This window comes from Accipiter gentilis, chromosome 23, assembly GCF_929443795.1.
Source record: "Accipiter gentilis chromosome 23, bAccGen1.1, whole genome shotgun sequence".
Taxonomy (NCBI): Eukaryota; Metazoa; Chordata; class Aves; order Accipitriformes; family Accipitridae; genus Astur; species Astur gentilis.
Window position 1 is genome coordinate 17,377,240 of NC_064902.1, and position 13,506 is coordinate 17,390,745.

General features: G+C 42.4%; 1 protein-coding gene across 22 annotated transcripts in view; it reads right to left on the reverse strand.

The window, feature by feature from the left end:
* The window catches only part of MAGI1 (membrane associated guanylate kinase, WW and PDZ domain containing 1), a 356,289-nt gene that overhangs the window by 43,308 nt on the left and 299,475 nt on the right, over window positions 1-13,506 (reverse strand). For all 22 annotated transcript variants that reach the window (XM_049826432.1, XM_049826420.1, XM_049826433.1 and 19 more), the window contains one exon: window positions 12,005-12,625. In XM_049826432.1, the coding sequence (XP_049682389.1) occupies window positions 12,005-12,625 (621 nt within the window). The remainder of the gene's footprint in view (window positions 1-12,004; window positions 12,626-13,506) is intronic.

Sequence of the window (13,506 nt, forward strand, 5' to 3'; positions counted from 1 at the left end):
ATTTTTCAGTTTGGGGGCGTTTTTGCACATGAAGGAAAAGAACAACTGTGTCTAGATCTTCACTTCTCATGATTGCTTAACACTTCCAATCTGGTCACCTTGTGGACCATCCATACCCAACAGCAAAAAAAAAGCTATAGGTGAGCCTAAGTGAAAAGGCCACCCGTTTGGTTTCGCCATTATGTCGTCTGCAGGCCAGAATGCACAACAGCTGAAAATTAGCAGGAGATAAATAAAAACACAAGAAAAGAAACATTTCAGACTGTGTCACAAGGTTAACATTTACAAAGAAAATGTTCCTGCCCGGAAAAAAAACAAACAACCAACCAAGCTTTCTAAATAACACTGCTCACACCGTGCTGAATAAAAACCAAAGCCTGTATCAAAGAAAACAGACACTTTGAAAGATGAGGGGTAAAGTACTGGAGTCGGGTGGTACACAGCCATATACCTGGCATTGCACATTGATCACTGCTTTCTGTGTGAAAACAAGGAACTCTAAATAATTAACGCTAATGGCCATTAGTGCTGCTGGGGGCCAGAGGATGGGAGGCCGGTGGTGGCAAAGTAAGCCCCTTGATTCTGTGAAATCCATTGCCAAAAAAATTTCTAATAAAGGACAAATACTATCTAAAATAATAGATGGAACTTGATGTTTTACAGACTGGAGAAAGAACAAGAAAACATACCAGAATCATTTCCAGCATTAAGAAGCAATCCTATACAGGGATAAGGAGCACCATCAAGAAGAAAAGCCCTACCTTGTCCCTGCCCAACTTTTCTGCTTGTCATCGTGATCTGCGTAAGAGTGTCACCGCACAAGCAAAAAAATTAGCTATGCAATACAAGCTTTAAGTGAGAGAATAATTTACACTGTAGGAATATAACCCTGCCGTAAATCAAGTTTGGTAACTACCAAATACAGTGAAAAACGCCACGCTTCTAATGCTAATGTTCAGTGCTAATGCTAGGAAAGCGATGTTTTCAAAAGACCATCTTGAGCATTATTAACCCACTGGCACTGGCAAAAAACATAATGAGGCATAGTATATTATTGCCATTAACAAGAATTTCAGTTCTAGATGCTCTAAAGATGTTAAATTGTATTAGCCTCAATTACTCATTTTTGGTCAGGATGCTAAACAATTCCTCGTAATTGAAGTCTCGGTCATATTTTCAGCATCTGAAACCAGAATTGCTTTTAGAAGCCATAAAGAAGATATAGGCTAATAAAATGCTATTTAATTACTACAAAAATATAAATTTTAACTATGTAGTAAGATACATATGGTAATGCCATGACAGTAAGGTAATAAAAAGATTGAGAATTACTGTGACAATTACCCATCTAACCTATGGTTGAAAGCAGGTCAGCAGTTCTTATATTTTGATTTTGATGCTCATTAAATGAAGAGGTTTTCCTAAGGCTTGAGCTGTTGGAATCAGATGCTTAGATTAAAATCTCTCTTAATATTTAAATGAATATGTACATAGACATAGACATTACATTTCTGAAACCTCATGAATGGTAAGCATCAGAATTGGAAAGTAATTAGAAACCCCCATGTTCTTTTTACATAGGTATGTGTGTGTACACTTGTATTGTATCTATTTTTGTCATATACATAAGCATACACATGTGGATACGCATGAAAGTACCTACCCTTTTCCACAAGCCCGCAAAATCCATGACTTGCAAGCTTTATTTCTAAAGCACATCTCACAGTTTTTTGGGTATGCTGCAGTTTTGAAGATGTCCAGTCCTAAAGCCCCTCTCCTCAGCCGGCTGTCCCGTGGCACGGCCATGTGGGTACCGAAGGGCAGCAGCACCTCAAGGCCAATCTCATGTGCCACTCCAAGCTTAGCACGGAGGACACCGGTAGAGGAGAAACTATATTTTGCTATTGTCGCATCTGTATTTATCCTGCTCCGTGAGGGTGTTTGTCTTCAGACTTATCACAGCACTGTTACAAGGTGTAAATCCACATGCTCAAACCTGTGTGGCTTATGGCAGATTCTCGTATTTCGTATTTGGAGAGCAGCCTGCACAAAGGGGACGCCTACAAATAGGGCCCCTTGGCATTAGTTTGATGTTGCTATTAATAAAGAACAACCCTTAATAATAAGCTAATATTTATAGAACGCTTAGCCAGATTCAGCCCTGGGGGGTGCACGTGAACACATGGCACACTAAGGCAGAAAAATCTTTAATAGAGGACAATGAATTTGCAGATGTTTTCACAAAACGTGACTTTATTTGATTTAAAACACAGTTTTCTATAAAAATAAATCAGTAACTCAATATACTTCCAAGTATGTAACTGTACACCTCAGAAACTAACCCCTAAGGATAAGGATGGAGTCAAACCTTCTGGGGACCGATATTCACCTGCCACATCCCTACCAGCATTATCTTCGTGTGCCCCAGCCACAGGGCCCTGGCCTGCCCCAGCATCCTCAGCCAGCTGCATCACCTCCCTGAAGCTCAGGCTCCTCTACCAAATCTGTCTGGTCTACAAACCCCGCCAACTTCTCAGGTCCGATTCGTGGTACATTGCAGGTCTTCTGGCACAAAAGACACGGCTTTGACAGGGTCTTAAGGCTGGTGTAGTCCTAATTACTATCACTATCGCAAAAATAAGTCCATCTGATGAAGAAAAATTAAACATGAAAATAAATAAACATAAAATTCTAGTGCAGAATGGGGGAAAAAAAATCAGAATAGAGACTTAGAGACATAAGGATAGATATGTAAAAACAGTGTCTCCGAACAAACTCATTGACTAGTCCATTACAAAGCCATCCTTCTTCCTCAGTTCTGCCCTCCTGCTATTGCTTTTAATGACTCTCAAAATGTATTTAATTACAGTGATAAACAAAAACCTTTCTTGGATTTCTAATACCTCATTAATTCAGTTATGGCTGGTTATTATAATGCCAAATCAGGGCAGCAGCCACCGTACCTACCTGCAATGTGTCTGATAAAACCTCGTTATTTACAATTACATGCACAGCAAAATGCCACACAAGGCAGCATGTAAGGGTAGGAGGAAAAACCGGGTGGCATAAACTCCTCCTTGCTGCACAGCTCCAAGTCTGCTTCATTTCCTGCTGTGCAAATCCCGATGAAGATGTGGGAGGCACATCTCTAGCTAAATCTGCCTTATCTAACGCATAGTATTAGGTTCTGCTGTGCCACCTTGTGTTACATCACATCACATTTGATATAAAACAACATTGTGTGGGTTTGAGTTGCTCCACTTATACCACTTCAGCATTTAATACCAAAACCAAATCAAAACATAAGGGGGGGAAAAAAAGCCAACTTTCAAAATCTCAAGCTAGGGAGAAAAAAAAGCCTTTATGAAGAATTTCAGAGCTCTCATCTTTCATTTGCTAAGCAACCTCCTGTTTTGTTCTCATCTAAAAGCCTACCGCTTTCTGCAAGATAAGGTGCTTCATGCAATAAAACGTCCTGATGGGAAGATTTCAGACATTTTTTTCTTCCAGCATTCAGCAAATGCTTTGGTTTCTTACTGATTTTAAAGCAGATCTAGATTCCCTGCCACAGAAAGGCAGCCGTGCGCATAATGTGCACGCCACCACTATTGTGCTGTCAGCACGCAAGGTTACGCAGAACTGACATTGTATCATTATTCCAAACACATTAATTGTTCACCTCCTTAATAATTAAAGTACAGGTTTCCGCCTTAAAGCACACTTCGTGAAATATCTCAAAACTTTAGGAAATTATCTCAGCCCTTGAAATTAATGCAAAATGTGTAACAAAATGCCAGGCAATGAATCAGCAACTGCTCTATCCTATTTTACCCTTCCAAGCGACTCTGGAGCTCAGATGACACATATATCTGGGGGATACAAGCTACAGCATAGATAGGCCACGCTGCCACAAAAATGCAGGGCGACTGATGTAAAACTAATGCTGACCCAAAAAGCAGATTTCACAGGCATCTCTTCATTTGTTTACTCATTTCTAGAGGAGAATCAGTGTAAATGGAGTTAATGAAGGGTAGCTGAGGGGAAAACACTTGTGCCTCAAATGACTAACAGATTAGTGTCAGCACTTTGCATGTATCACACCAGCAAGAGCTGAAAATTCTGCAGGCAATTAAAATGTCCACACACCAGAGATGCCGATTCTCCTTTACTCTCAGACTGTAATATTATAACGCTGTTGGTTTTGGAATCAGGTGCTCATATGACAATGTGCTTTGTTTGGAGTTTCTTAGCCTCTCAGGCTAAGAAAAGGCAATTGGATATGAATACTAGAGGCTTGAAATAAAAAGACAGGAAGAACTCCGATGTGGTATTTTTATATCTGGAATTGTGGGAGCTTAACGTAGGATTTTTAAGTACTTGGCCTTTTTGAGGCTGGTATTTGAATTTGTCGCTTACTATTTCCACTGGATGCCTCGCATTGAGCAACTCCAGCACGACCTGGTAATGCTAATTAATTAGTTCCCGCAAATGCACTATTTGTATGAACATTAGTAACGCACATCAAACTATTTGGTGTCTGAACAAGCTACCGACAATTACCCTTTGTGGCTGCAGGCATTTGTAGGCATCCAAAACCTTGGTGAAACCCTGCTGCCTCCTGGAGTCTAATGGGAGCCTTGCCATGGACTTCAGCAGCACCAAAATTTCCCCCTTCGTGATTTTGGTAAGCAGAGTTACCCCAAACCTTGCAAATTTAGATCATCAAAACCAAACGGCTAATGTCACTAAGATTAACACCTGTAAAGCACTTTGAAGGACAAAACCACTGCGTAATCCCCAAATACTACATTATTTATAAGGCGACCTGATTTTAAATGTTAAGTTTAGCTTATTTTTATCACAAAGAGAAAACAAGTTCCTGCTAGCTTTATTTACAAAACCAATTACCAGTGATCAGTGTATGGTGCTGCATAACAATACAGAGCATTGCCCCAAAAAGGCGTATCTAACACTCCGGAGCTGTTTACAGGAAAATTAACTTGCACAGTGGATTGAAATACATGCACATAAGCAATTCTAATAAGGGGTATGAACTTCAAACTTCTTATTAAAAATATCAAAATGTGTAACATTTCCTTTATTTCATCTTTTCCTGACTTCAACCGATTTTTGTCTCTGCTCCTTGATATACTAGTCCCTAATCAGAATAAGGCTACAAGAGAATAGTAAATGTGACATCAAACTTGCTTTAAAGTCTCATCAGCTTTTTTTGGCCTTGTTAGAATATAATTCTGCTTAACAGAGAGAAGAGAATAACAGAGTGGTGGTTTGGGAAAAAAAGATGCAGCTACACCCAACTAAAGGTTCCCCCAGACCTGCTCCTTCCCTGCACTTAAGTCCTAAGTTTTAGCAATGTATATTCACTAGGATTGTCTATTTTCAGAAAAAGGAAAAGTAACATTGCAAAACATTTTAAAAACATTTAATTTCATTTCTAATGCAGTTTGTAGACCAACTTACAAACTTCACTAACCTGATTCCCTTCTTCCCAGGCAAATCTCTTTAAAGGAAATAGTAACAAAAATAAACAAGAGGAAACAACTGAAGACAGATTTTTAAATGCCAAATGAGATTCCCAATTTAATCAGGAAATCCATAACTCTGGAATTACAAAGTAATAACCCTAGAATACAATGTAATGAACTTGAAAAATAAATCTTGGATTTATATTTGGACATATATTTCTTTAAGCATACTATGATTTTGATTTTTTAAATATAATTTACTAACTAGTGAGGGGTGCCGATGAGCTATCAAAAATGTCCTCTCACCTGTTAGTTCTGGGTGGTATTATTTGTAGTGCAATATCAGGTGTTTTTCAGTGTACAGCTCAAAATAACCTATACTGAGTGACAACTGCTAAGAGATCCAACAAACAGGTTTGATGGGAGGTACTGGGAGCTTTGGGAGCTGGTGGTGGTTGACAGAAGGCAAGGCAAGGAAAAAGGGGTGAATTGAAATGGGATTTTCAAATAATGTAGAGGTCAGTTGAGCACACCAGATGGCAGAGAGGAATTAGATCTGCTCCTGCTCCGGGTGAGGGAAGAAGCTGCCACAACATGGTAGCCTGGGGAGTAGAGTAGGAAAAGCAACCACAAAGGTGGCGGGCGCGACGACTGGTACCGGCAGCTCTGTGCTTAGCGAGGTGGGGTTCAGGGGGCGTTCCTATGGATCCAAACACGGGACAAAGACCTCGGTATAATGCTCTGCTCCCTCTGTATTAGGAACTGAAAACACTGCTGGAAACGGTGAACTTTTCTTCCCTTTCCAGAAGCTTTGGCAGAGGCAAACACGCTCTGTGGTAACGGTCGGATGATTCCCAGGTTGTGATTTTTGTTCTAAATGCAGTTTGGACTCAATTTTTCTCTAATTCAGCAGCTGCTAAGACAGTTTGAAATCTTCTGGCAGCTAGATGCTTAAGTGGCGTGACTTTCAACTCGCTCTTCACTGCAAGCCTAAAGGGCAAACAGAAGTGAGTGGCTTGTTCAAAAGAGTTCAAGTCTGCACTGAATAGCTGATTGCAGCTCTAATTACCATGGTTTTACATCATTAGGGAAGCAACTGAAAAGGACCTCTAATTCCAACACTGTGAGATAGTGGGGTTTTTTTTTGTTTGGCTCTTACCACTAAATGATCCATTTCCAACACTTCTGGTAAGGACAGGAAGGGAAAATTTAATTTCCATGGGGGGAGAAGATCTCGATAAACAAGTACAAAACCAATACTTTTGCTTATAAAATTCAGACTGTTACATGTTAGTGGTGGGGCAGAAAGAACGGAGTAGTGAGATGTCCTCTGAAACCTGCAGCAGTAACGGATTTCACTCAGCTCAGATATTTAATGCTCAGTGCCACTGCTCATTTATGCCTGAGCACTGTATTTTGACACTCTAGATCTCAAAGAACAATCTGATTTCAATTATACTGCTATAATGTGCTTACAATTATAAGTTGTTATTATATATTGTTCATAAAGTTTTCCCACTGTGTCTAAAGGATCTTGTAACTCTCTCTACTCTCTACCTGTAACTCTCTGGCTGGGGGGAGCCTGAAGCTGCAGCAAGCAGTATAAAGAAAAAGACTTGTACCTTTATATTACTATGCAATATTTCACCGGCACAGACACAAGACAGAGAAAAAAGATGTCCTTCCATTTCAGGCTACAGAAAGAGCCTTCTAGGCCAGGGCAGTTGACTCTAGCATGCATTTTCAGCACAAGAAGGAGTTAACTCCTCTCCGTGGGAAGTGTCGGAGGTTAATTACCCTCACATGCCAAGAGCATCACTGGAACAGCAAGGGAAGGTCCAGCTAGCTAAGGAGACTTAATAGGTTTACTGCTTTAGAGCTTTGTCATTTTGTTCCATTGCTGCAAATCTTCATTGTAGTTTCATGTATCACAGGGACCTTCTTAAAACCACTGACTCAAGGACCAAATGAGCAGGACCGTTGGCACCGACCTCTCCCCACTTCCACCCGCTCCATCGCTCCCCACACGCACTTCCCGTTCAATTGAACCATGAACAGGGAATTTACCATGGACTTTGCTTTTACATGAAGTTAAGACTCAGGCGCCCACCGATGGGCATTTAGACAGGTAGATGTTGCATTGGTCCTTCTTCCCATAAATAGATTTAGTTTCGAAACTCTAGCATATATATCATATATTTTTCAGAAGATGGATTTGCATTCCCCAGTTTCATGTGAATTTGGCACTAGGGAAAGCTATTAGAAACTCCACTGATTTGCACTTGACATGTGAGTGACACTTCACCTGCATGCTTTTCCTTTGATCTGGAGCAAAGTGGGAACACATCTTCAAGGGGATTACGTAGATCAGGCTCAAGGTTTATGCTATTTTTGACCTTCCGGTGAATAAAGATGCTAGTGAGTGCTGTGAAAGCTTTGAAGGGAAACTGTCCATTCAAACCTGCATGAAAACTGCTCAGTTTAATTCTTGGAACTGAACACAAACTAATCACACAATTTTTGGATGACCTGAACTGAAGACTGATCTGAAAAAAAAAAAAGAGGGAAAAAAAGAAGAAAAAAAAAAACCTCCTTAATCTGAGGTAATTCACAAAATACATCAGTAAGACACCCAAATGTGCTCACTGAAACAAATGCTAGATCTTAGTGACTGCAAAAAATACAGCACCGTAGTTTTACAGAATAACTTGTTCTGAAACAACCCCACACCTGTCCCAGCATAGACACAACTCCCAGAATAAAAGTCCCTTGGGAAGCAGGGAAATTATTCTGACAAAATGTTGCTTATATTATGAATAGAATCTGCGCAGAATGAAGAGGTATTTGAGAATTGCTTATTTCAGTCGATTACTGCACGTAGACGAGACTTCAATGACAAATGGATTTCAAGTGGCAAATATTGCCTTCTTTCTTTGCTTTTTTTCTGAGAAAAGTACTTTATGTACTTGGTAGGTACAAGGTTAAAAGAACCTTTTCAGCTACAAGAATTCAAAATAAAGGCGTGCCTTTTGTGGCCTTATTAACAATAATTCTTTAAAATAACTGAAATGTGTAATCACATTGTGCAGTGCAGGGACAAAAGCATATACTTAATTCTGCATTTGGTAACCAGTAGCGCTGGTTTACTCTCAGGTACACAGCCCGTGAACGGTCCTGCTGGGTTAGCAAGCATCTCTCTGCTGTTGCAGGCACCATGTCATATCGCCTTCAAACGTGCTGAGCTTCACCTTCAGACGACCGAGCCTTTATGCCTCCTCCAGTTTGACTTACAGGCTCTTAATGGGTTGGCACTTTCTTCTGATTTCCAGTTTAAATTACTCATGGCTGAACAACACCCAGTTGTTCTTCAGCCAACTCTTTGGTTTAAGTGTCTTCTATCTCTCCTACCTAATAGTTAGACAATACTTTTGTCCCCTCTGTCCCTTCATCTTGCTAAGCAAAAGCAGCTTTTCCGATCTGCTCTCGCCAACAGCCCAATTAGCTCCTCTGCACCCTGCCTTTGCTGGGAATTCATCCCTTCTGAATCCCTCAAGTGTTGAAGTCCAAGCCATGAGATATGCTCAGTGAGTTTTATCCAGCACTATGTATGGGTGAAATAGGAAAACAGCAGCAATAATATAATTAAGCCCTAGAGAGGGGAGAAGGAAGGGGAAAATAAAAAATGAAATCAGAACATAGATAAGGCAAGTTTTCTATGGGGCCCCTGGGAAGCAAAATCTCAATGACCTGACATCGTCCCTCTCTTAATGTATTTACTCCGCTGCCCCAATCTTGTATGAGTCCTGCAAACCATTTTCGGATGACACATGAGCAGCCAAGCGCGCAGAGGGGGCATTTCAGCTTCATCCTTCCTGAAATCATCCTTCTGTTCCTCACTCAATGGCAACGGCAGGACTCGCCCGCTCCCATAAGCCAGCGCTTCAGCTGAATACACTTTACAGTAAATATTTCACAGGCTGCTCTCAGCGGCTGTGGGTTTGCATTTTAACAATTAAACCTCGTTGTCGGGAGTGCACCAGTAGCTTGGAGCAGGCAGAGCTTTTCCCGTATATTACACATCTCTTTCTGATATTTTTCTGCCTGATTAGTAATCACTTCTGACAAATCCTTTCGACAGCTCTGAACACCAGCCTTAGTGTTGCAGGGATGCTTCATGCAAAGCCTGACTGAATGCAAATGTTAGGCTAATGCAAGGATGCCTGACAGCATCTGAGCATTTTCTTCGCTGGACACCAGAGGGAGGAGGAGGAAAGGACAACTGACAGTGAAGCTAAAGAAGAACTCCTTCAAGAGCCCTGAAGGAGGTTATCAGACACCAGAGCCAAATACATTTCTGTAATTGGACCAAAATAACTAGTGGCACCTTGTCTGGGGATGGTGCTTCTGAGAAAAGGCTCGGCAGGGATAACGGGGTAAAGTTACAGGAGCAAGGACCCAAGCGCAGCAGCACCGAGCGCTGGGTGCATCTCAGCCAGCACCATCTCACAAGGTTTAAACAAACCTGACTGGGTTTGATTCTGGGGCTACTATTGCTGTCCGTATTCTGCTTGGCTTCTGTGTCACAACCTGAGAGCCTTTCGGTCCAGCTTGCTTGTGGATGTGAAGAAAAACATGTTTCAATGATGAACTGGGGATCCAGGGCCACCAGTTTCTGAGTCCTGTACCACGAGAGCGTGAAATTTGGAACTGCAAGTGCTCTATGCTCAGATGAAAATGTCAGGACCTTGAAGGAGGGAGGGAGGCAGTTCAAGGAGATTGATACGTTATCTATCTAGGAAGGTGATAGCAAATGCTCAACATGTGGTTAGTATCTTGATTAAATAAAAGAAGAAGAGAGACATTCAGCAAGATTACGAGGGAACTAATAACTATCTTATTAAAACTATGCTTTTATTTCCTCATGAAATCTTTTCATTATGCCTTCAAGGCATAAGGAGGATTATTAAATGTCAGCCACAATTCAAATAATTAATGTATGGTGTTACCAGATATATATGCACTCTCCAGGAGGGTTAATAATAGCTGCTATTTTTCTTCCAACCATATTTTCCCCATAGTACATATATTAATCACGAGAACGAAGTGCATTTTTTAAACCTCTCTAGCATTGAAAGTCTTCAAGGAACTCACACTTTGAAAATTGGAGAATTCTTAATATATTCTGTTCTCTACTTTTTAATTTACTATCAGAATAGAAAAACACAGTAAGTACTTGGAAAGGAAGGAGCAGAAGAAAAGCAGTACTTTCTCCAGAGCTGCTATTAATTGCAGAATCAATGTCCTCGATTCCTTGTAATAGGTCTTTAAAAACAACAAACCAGAGTTGCAAATTCAGAAAGCAATCTGTCCCCTCGTTTAAAGGGACTGGCTTTTGTTGCTAACTACTACAATCAAAACACTTTAGAAAATGCATCACAAAAGTGCTTTTTTATATACATATATATATATATGGCTGGGGGCTGCGTTCAGCACCTACTTGCCAGCCTCACTGTCTCTGCAGCATGCTCGTCCCTGCGAGGCGCTGAGCACCGCTGTGTGCGTTGTCCATGAAAACCGCTGCACGGGACAGGGAGCGCAGCGGGGCCGGGGCTTCACCCCCTCAGATGCCCGCTGCCAGTGCCAGAGCAGAGAGAGGGCGAGCTGACCCCTCTGCTCTTCATTTTGCATTCAACAGCTGACCTGGACTTTCCCTGCGAGCTTGACAGTAACTCCCCCAGTAGTTTTAATCCACGGACTAAAAGTGCGCTACGTGAGGTGGGGCACGGTACCTCAGATTATTTTACGCTTACTATGTGCAGGAAAAGAGTTTCAGTGGATGGGCTGACCCCACTGACAGGTTACCTACCATCCATGCTCCCACGTGGGCTGCAGACACTGCCCGTAGGGCGTTTTTTTGTACCTGCTGGCAGCCTTTCAGCAATGCAACCAAAACTGAGCTCGGCTCCCGATTGCGCAGCAAATTAACGTGTCCAGAAGCAACATTTCAATTGCTTACAACTTGGAGAAGTTTAAATTCTCTCCTCCACTCCCAGCTGTATCCCAGGTGTAACCCTTCTACAGGGAAAAGTCATTGGATATCTGATTTTGAACACTGCAAATTACAGAACGTATTACCGGCCTCTTCCATCTCCCGAAACAGTTCAAGAAACGTCCATGTTCTATTTAAAATAATTAAGTTTTACAGCATGAGATCAGGTTTGTTGTTTAAGTAAAGGTGTAACCGTAGTGTAACCGTGCCACCCTTTTGTGCATTTCCAGGAGACGGCGTGTAGCGCATGCGCGCATGGCACCTCCGTGCACGTTCGCCCCCGTGCAGCATCAAACAACAAATAATTTCAACCATCTGTGTGACCTGACAACTGCCAACTTGGGGCAGTTCCTACACCTCAGGACATAACCCATTTCTACAGAGAAGCTTAGGAGAGCAGGTCTTTCATGACATGCATTTTTCTAAAAATTTCAAGAAGAAATATTTCAAAGCAGTTTTGAAGACTTACCTCCTCGCTGCACCAGCAACGTGACTTCGCTTCCCTTAGGACATTCAATCAGCATATCCACCACCTGGTTGTGAGTGAGGCTCTGCACATTCTTCTTGTTGACTTCGACTATAAGGTCGCCCTCCTTCAGGCCGCGGCACCTTGGGCTGTCCACAATTTGTTTCACTCTTTGGCCACCCCCGCCAGGACTGTCTGCTATAGTAAACCCAAAGCCCATAGGCCCTTTCACTATATGCACAGTTATGAGTTCAGGTTGTGTTGCTATCGAAGACGCCAAAGACACCGTGTCATTGGGGTAGCCATGGGGTCCGTTGGAGGAGACCTCAGCCGGGCTGCTGGGTCTCGCTTCCTTTGTGCCATTTACTTTCCCTGTTTTACTACTGTGGCTCGCTGGGGAGTCGTAATTTTCCTGCCCGTTCACAATGATCGGCTCTTTGTCCAAAATTGCCACGGACGTAACCAGGCTCGTGTTGGGATCGTCGGGGTCGAAGGGCAGGGGGTAGCCTCGGCACAGTTCGAGGTCCACGCTGGCACCGATGGGGATGGACTGGAAGATTTTCACAACTTGAGCGTGAGTGTGCCCCAGCACACAGGTATCGTTCACACTGACTATGACGTCCCCTGCAGAGGACACAGACAGATATACCAAACACGTATGTTTTGTGCACCCCAGGAAGGTGAGGACTAGAGCCTGTGAGCTGATCCGCAGCATCCACAGGTACCATTCACAGGTAAATAGCAGCATTTTAGGACCTTTGCAAGGAAAAGGAATGGTGACACTTGGGCAAGCAAGAACTCTCTGTACGCGACCGATTCACTGCATAAAGCCTTTATGTACGTAAACATTTTTGAAAGTGAAAATGGAATTGCCTCATGAAAAAATTAATAAATTCAAATGATGGTATATGGCCCATTTAACAGTTATTTCAAAGCCTGGCTCTCACTGTTATACGCTGTGCTACACTGACATATGATAGAAACAAAACTGAGAGCACGAGAGCTATAACAGAAGGCTCTCAAACACCAACTGCTCAAATATGGTGCCACGTGTCACGTCTCAGACATACTTTGGCCTGAAATCTAGGTACCAATTAAGTTATCATTTATTTTTTAACACTGGGGCTACAACACCAGGATGTTTAATGTTATGATGCTCCACCTGCAAGTGAGGAGTTGTGACCTTAGGTGAATCCTAACAGGATTTCATCATGCTGGGCCTGATCTCTGGCAAAACAAATTGGCCCTTGGCACCTCCACACAGGGAAATGCAAACTAGCCCACTCCTCCACCCATTCCCTGGGAGTTGCTTGGAAGGAGGGGTGAACGGCATGGCAGAGACGCAAAACATAGTGATGCAGCCCTACCAAAATACAGCAGCCATTGCCACAGCGGGGAGCAGTAACCCACAGCCTGATGTGGGACCCCACAACTGCTGGCTCCTCTCCGCAGGTCAGCATCGGGAGAGCAGGAGCTGGGAGAGTCCCAGCTAGTTATTTTGGCAC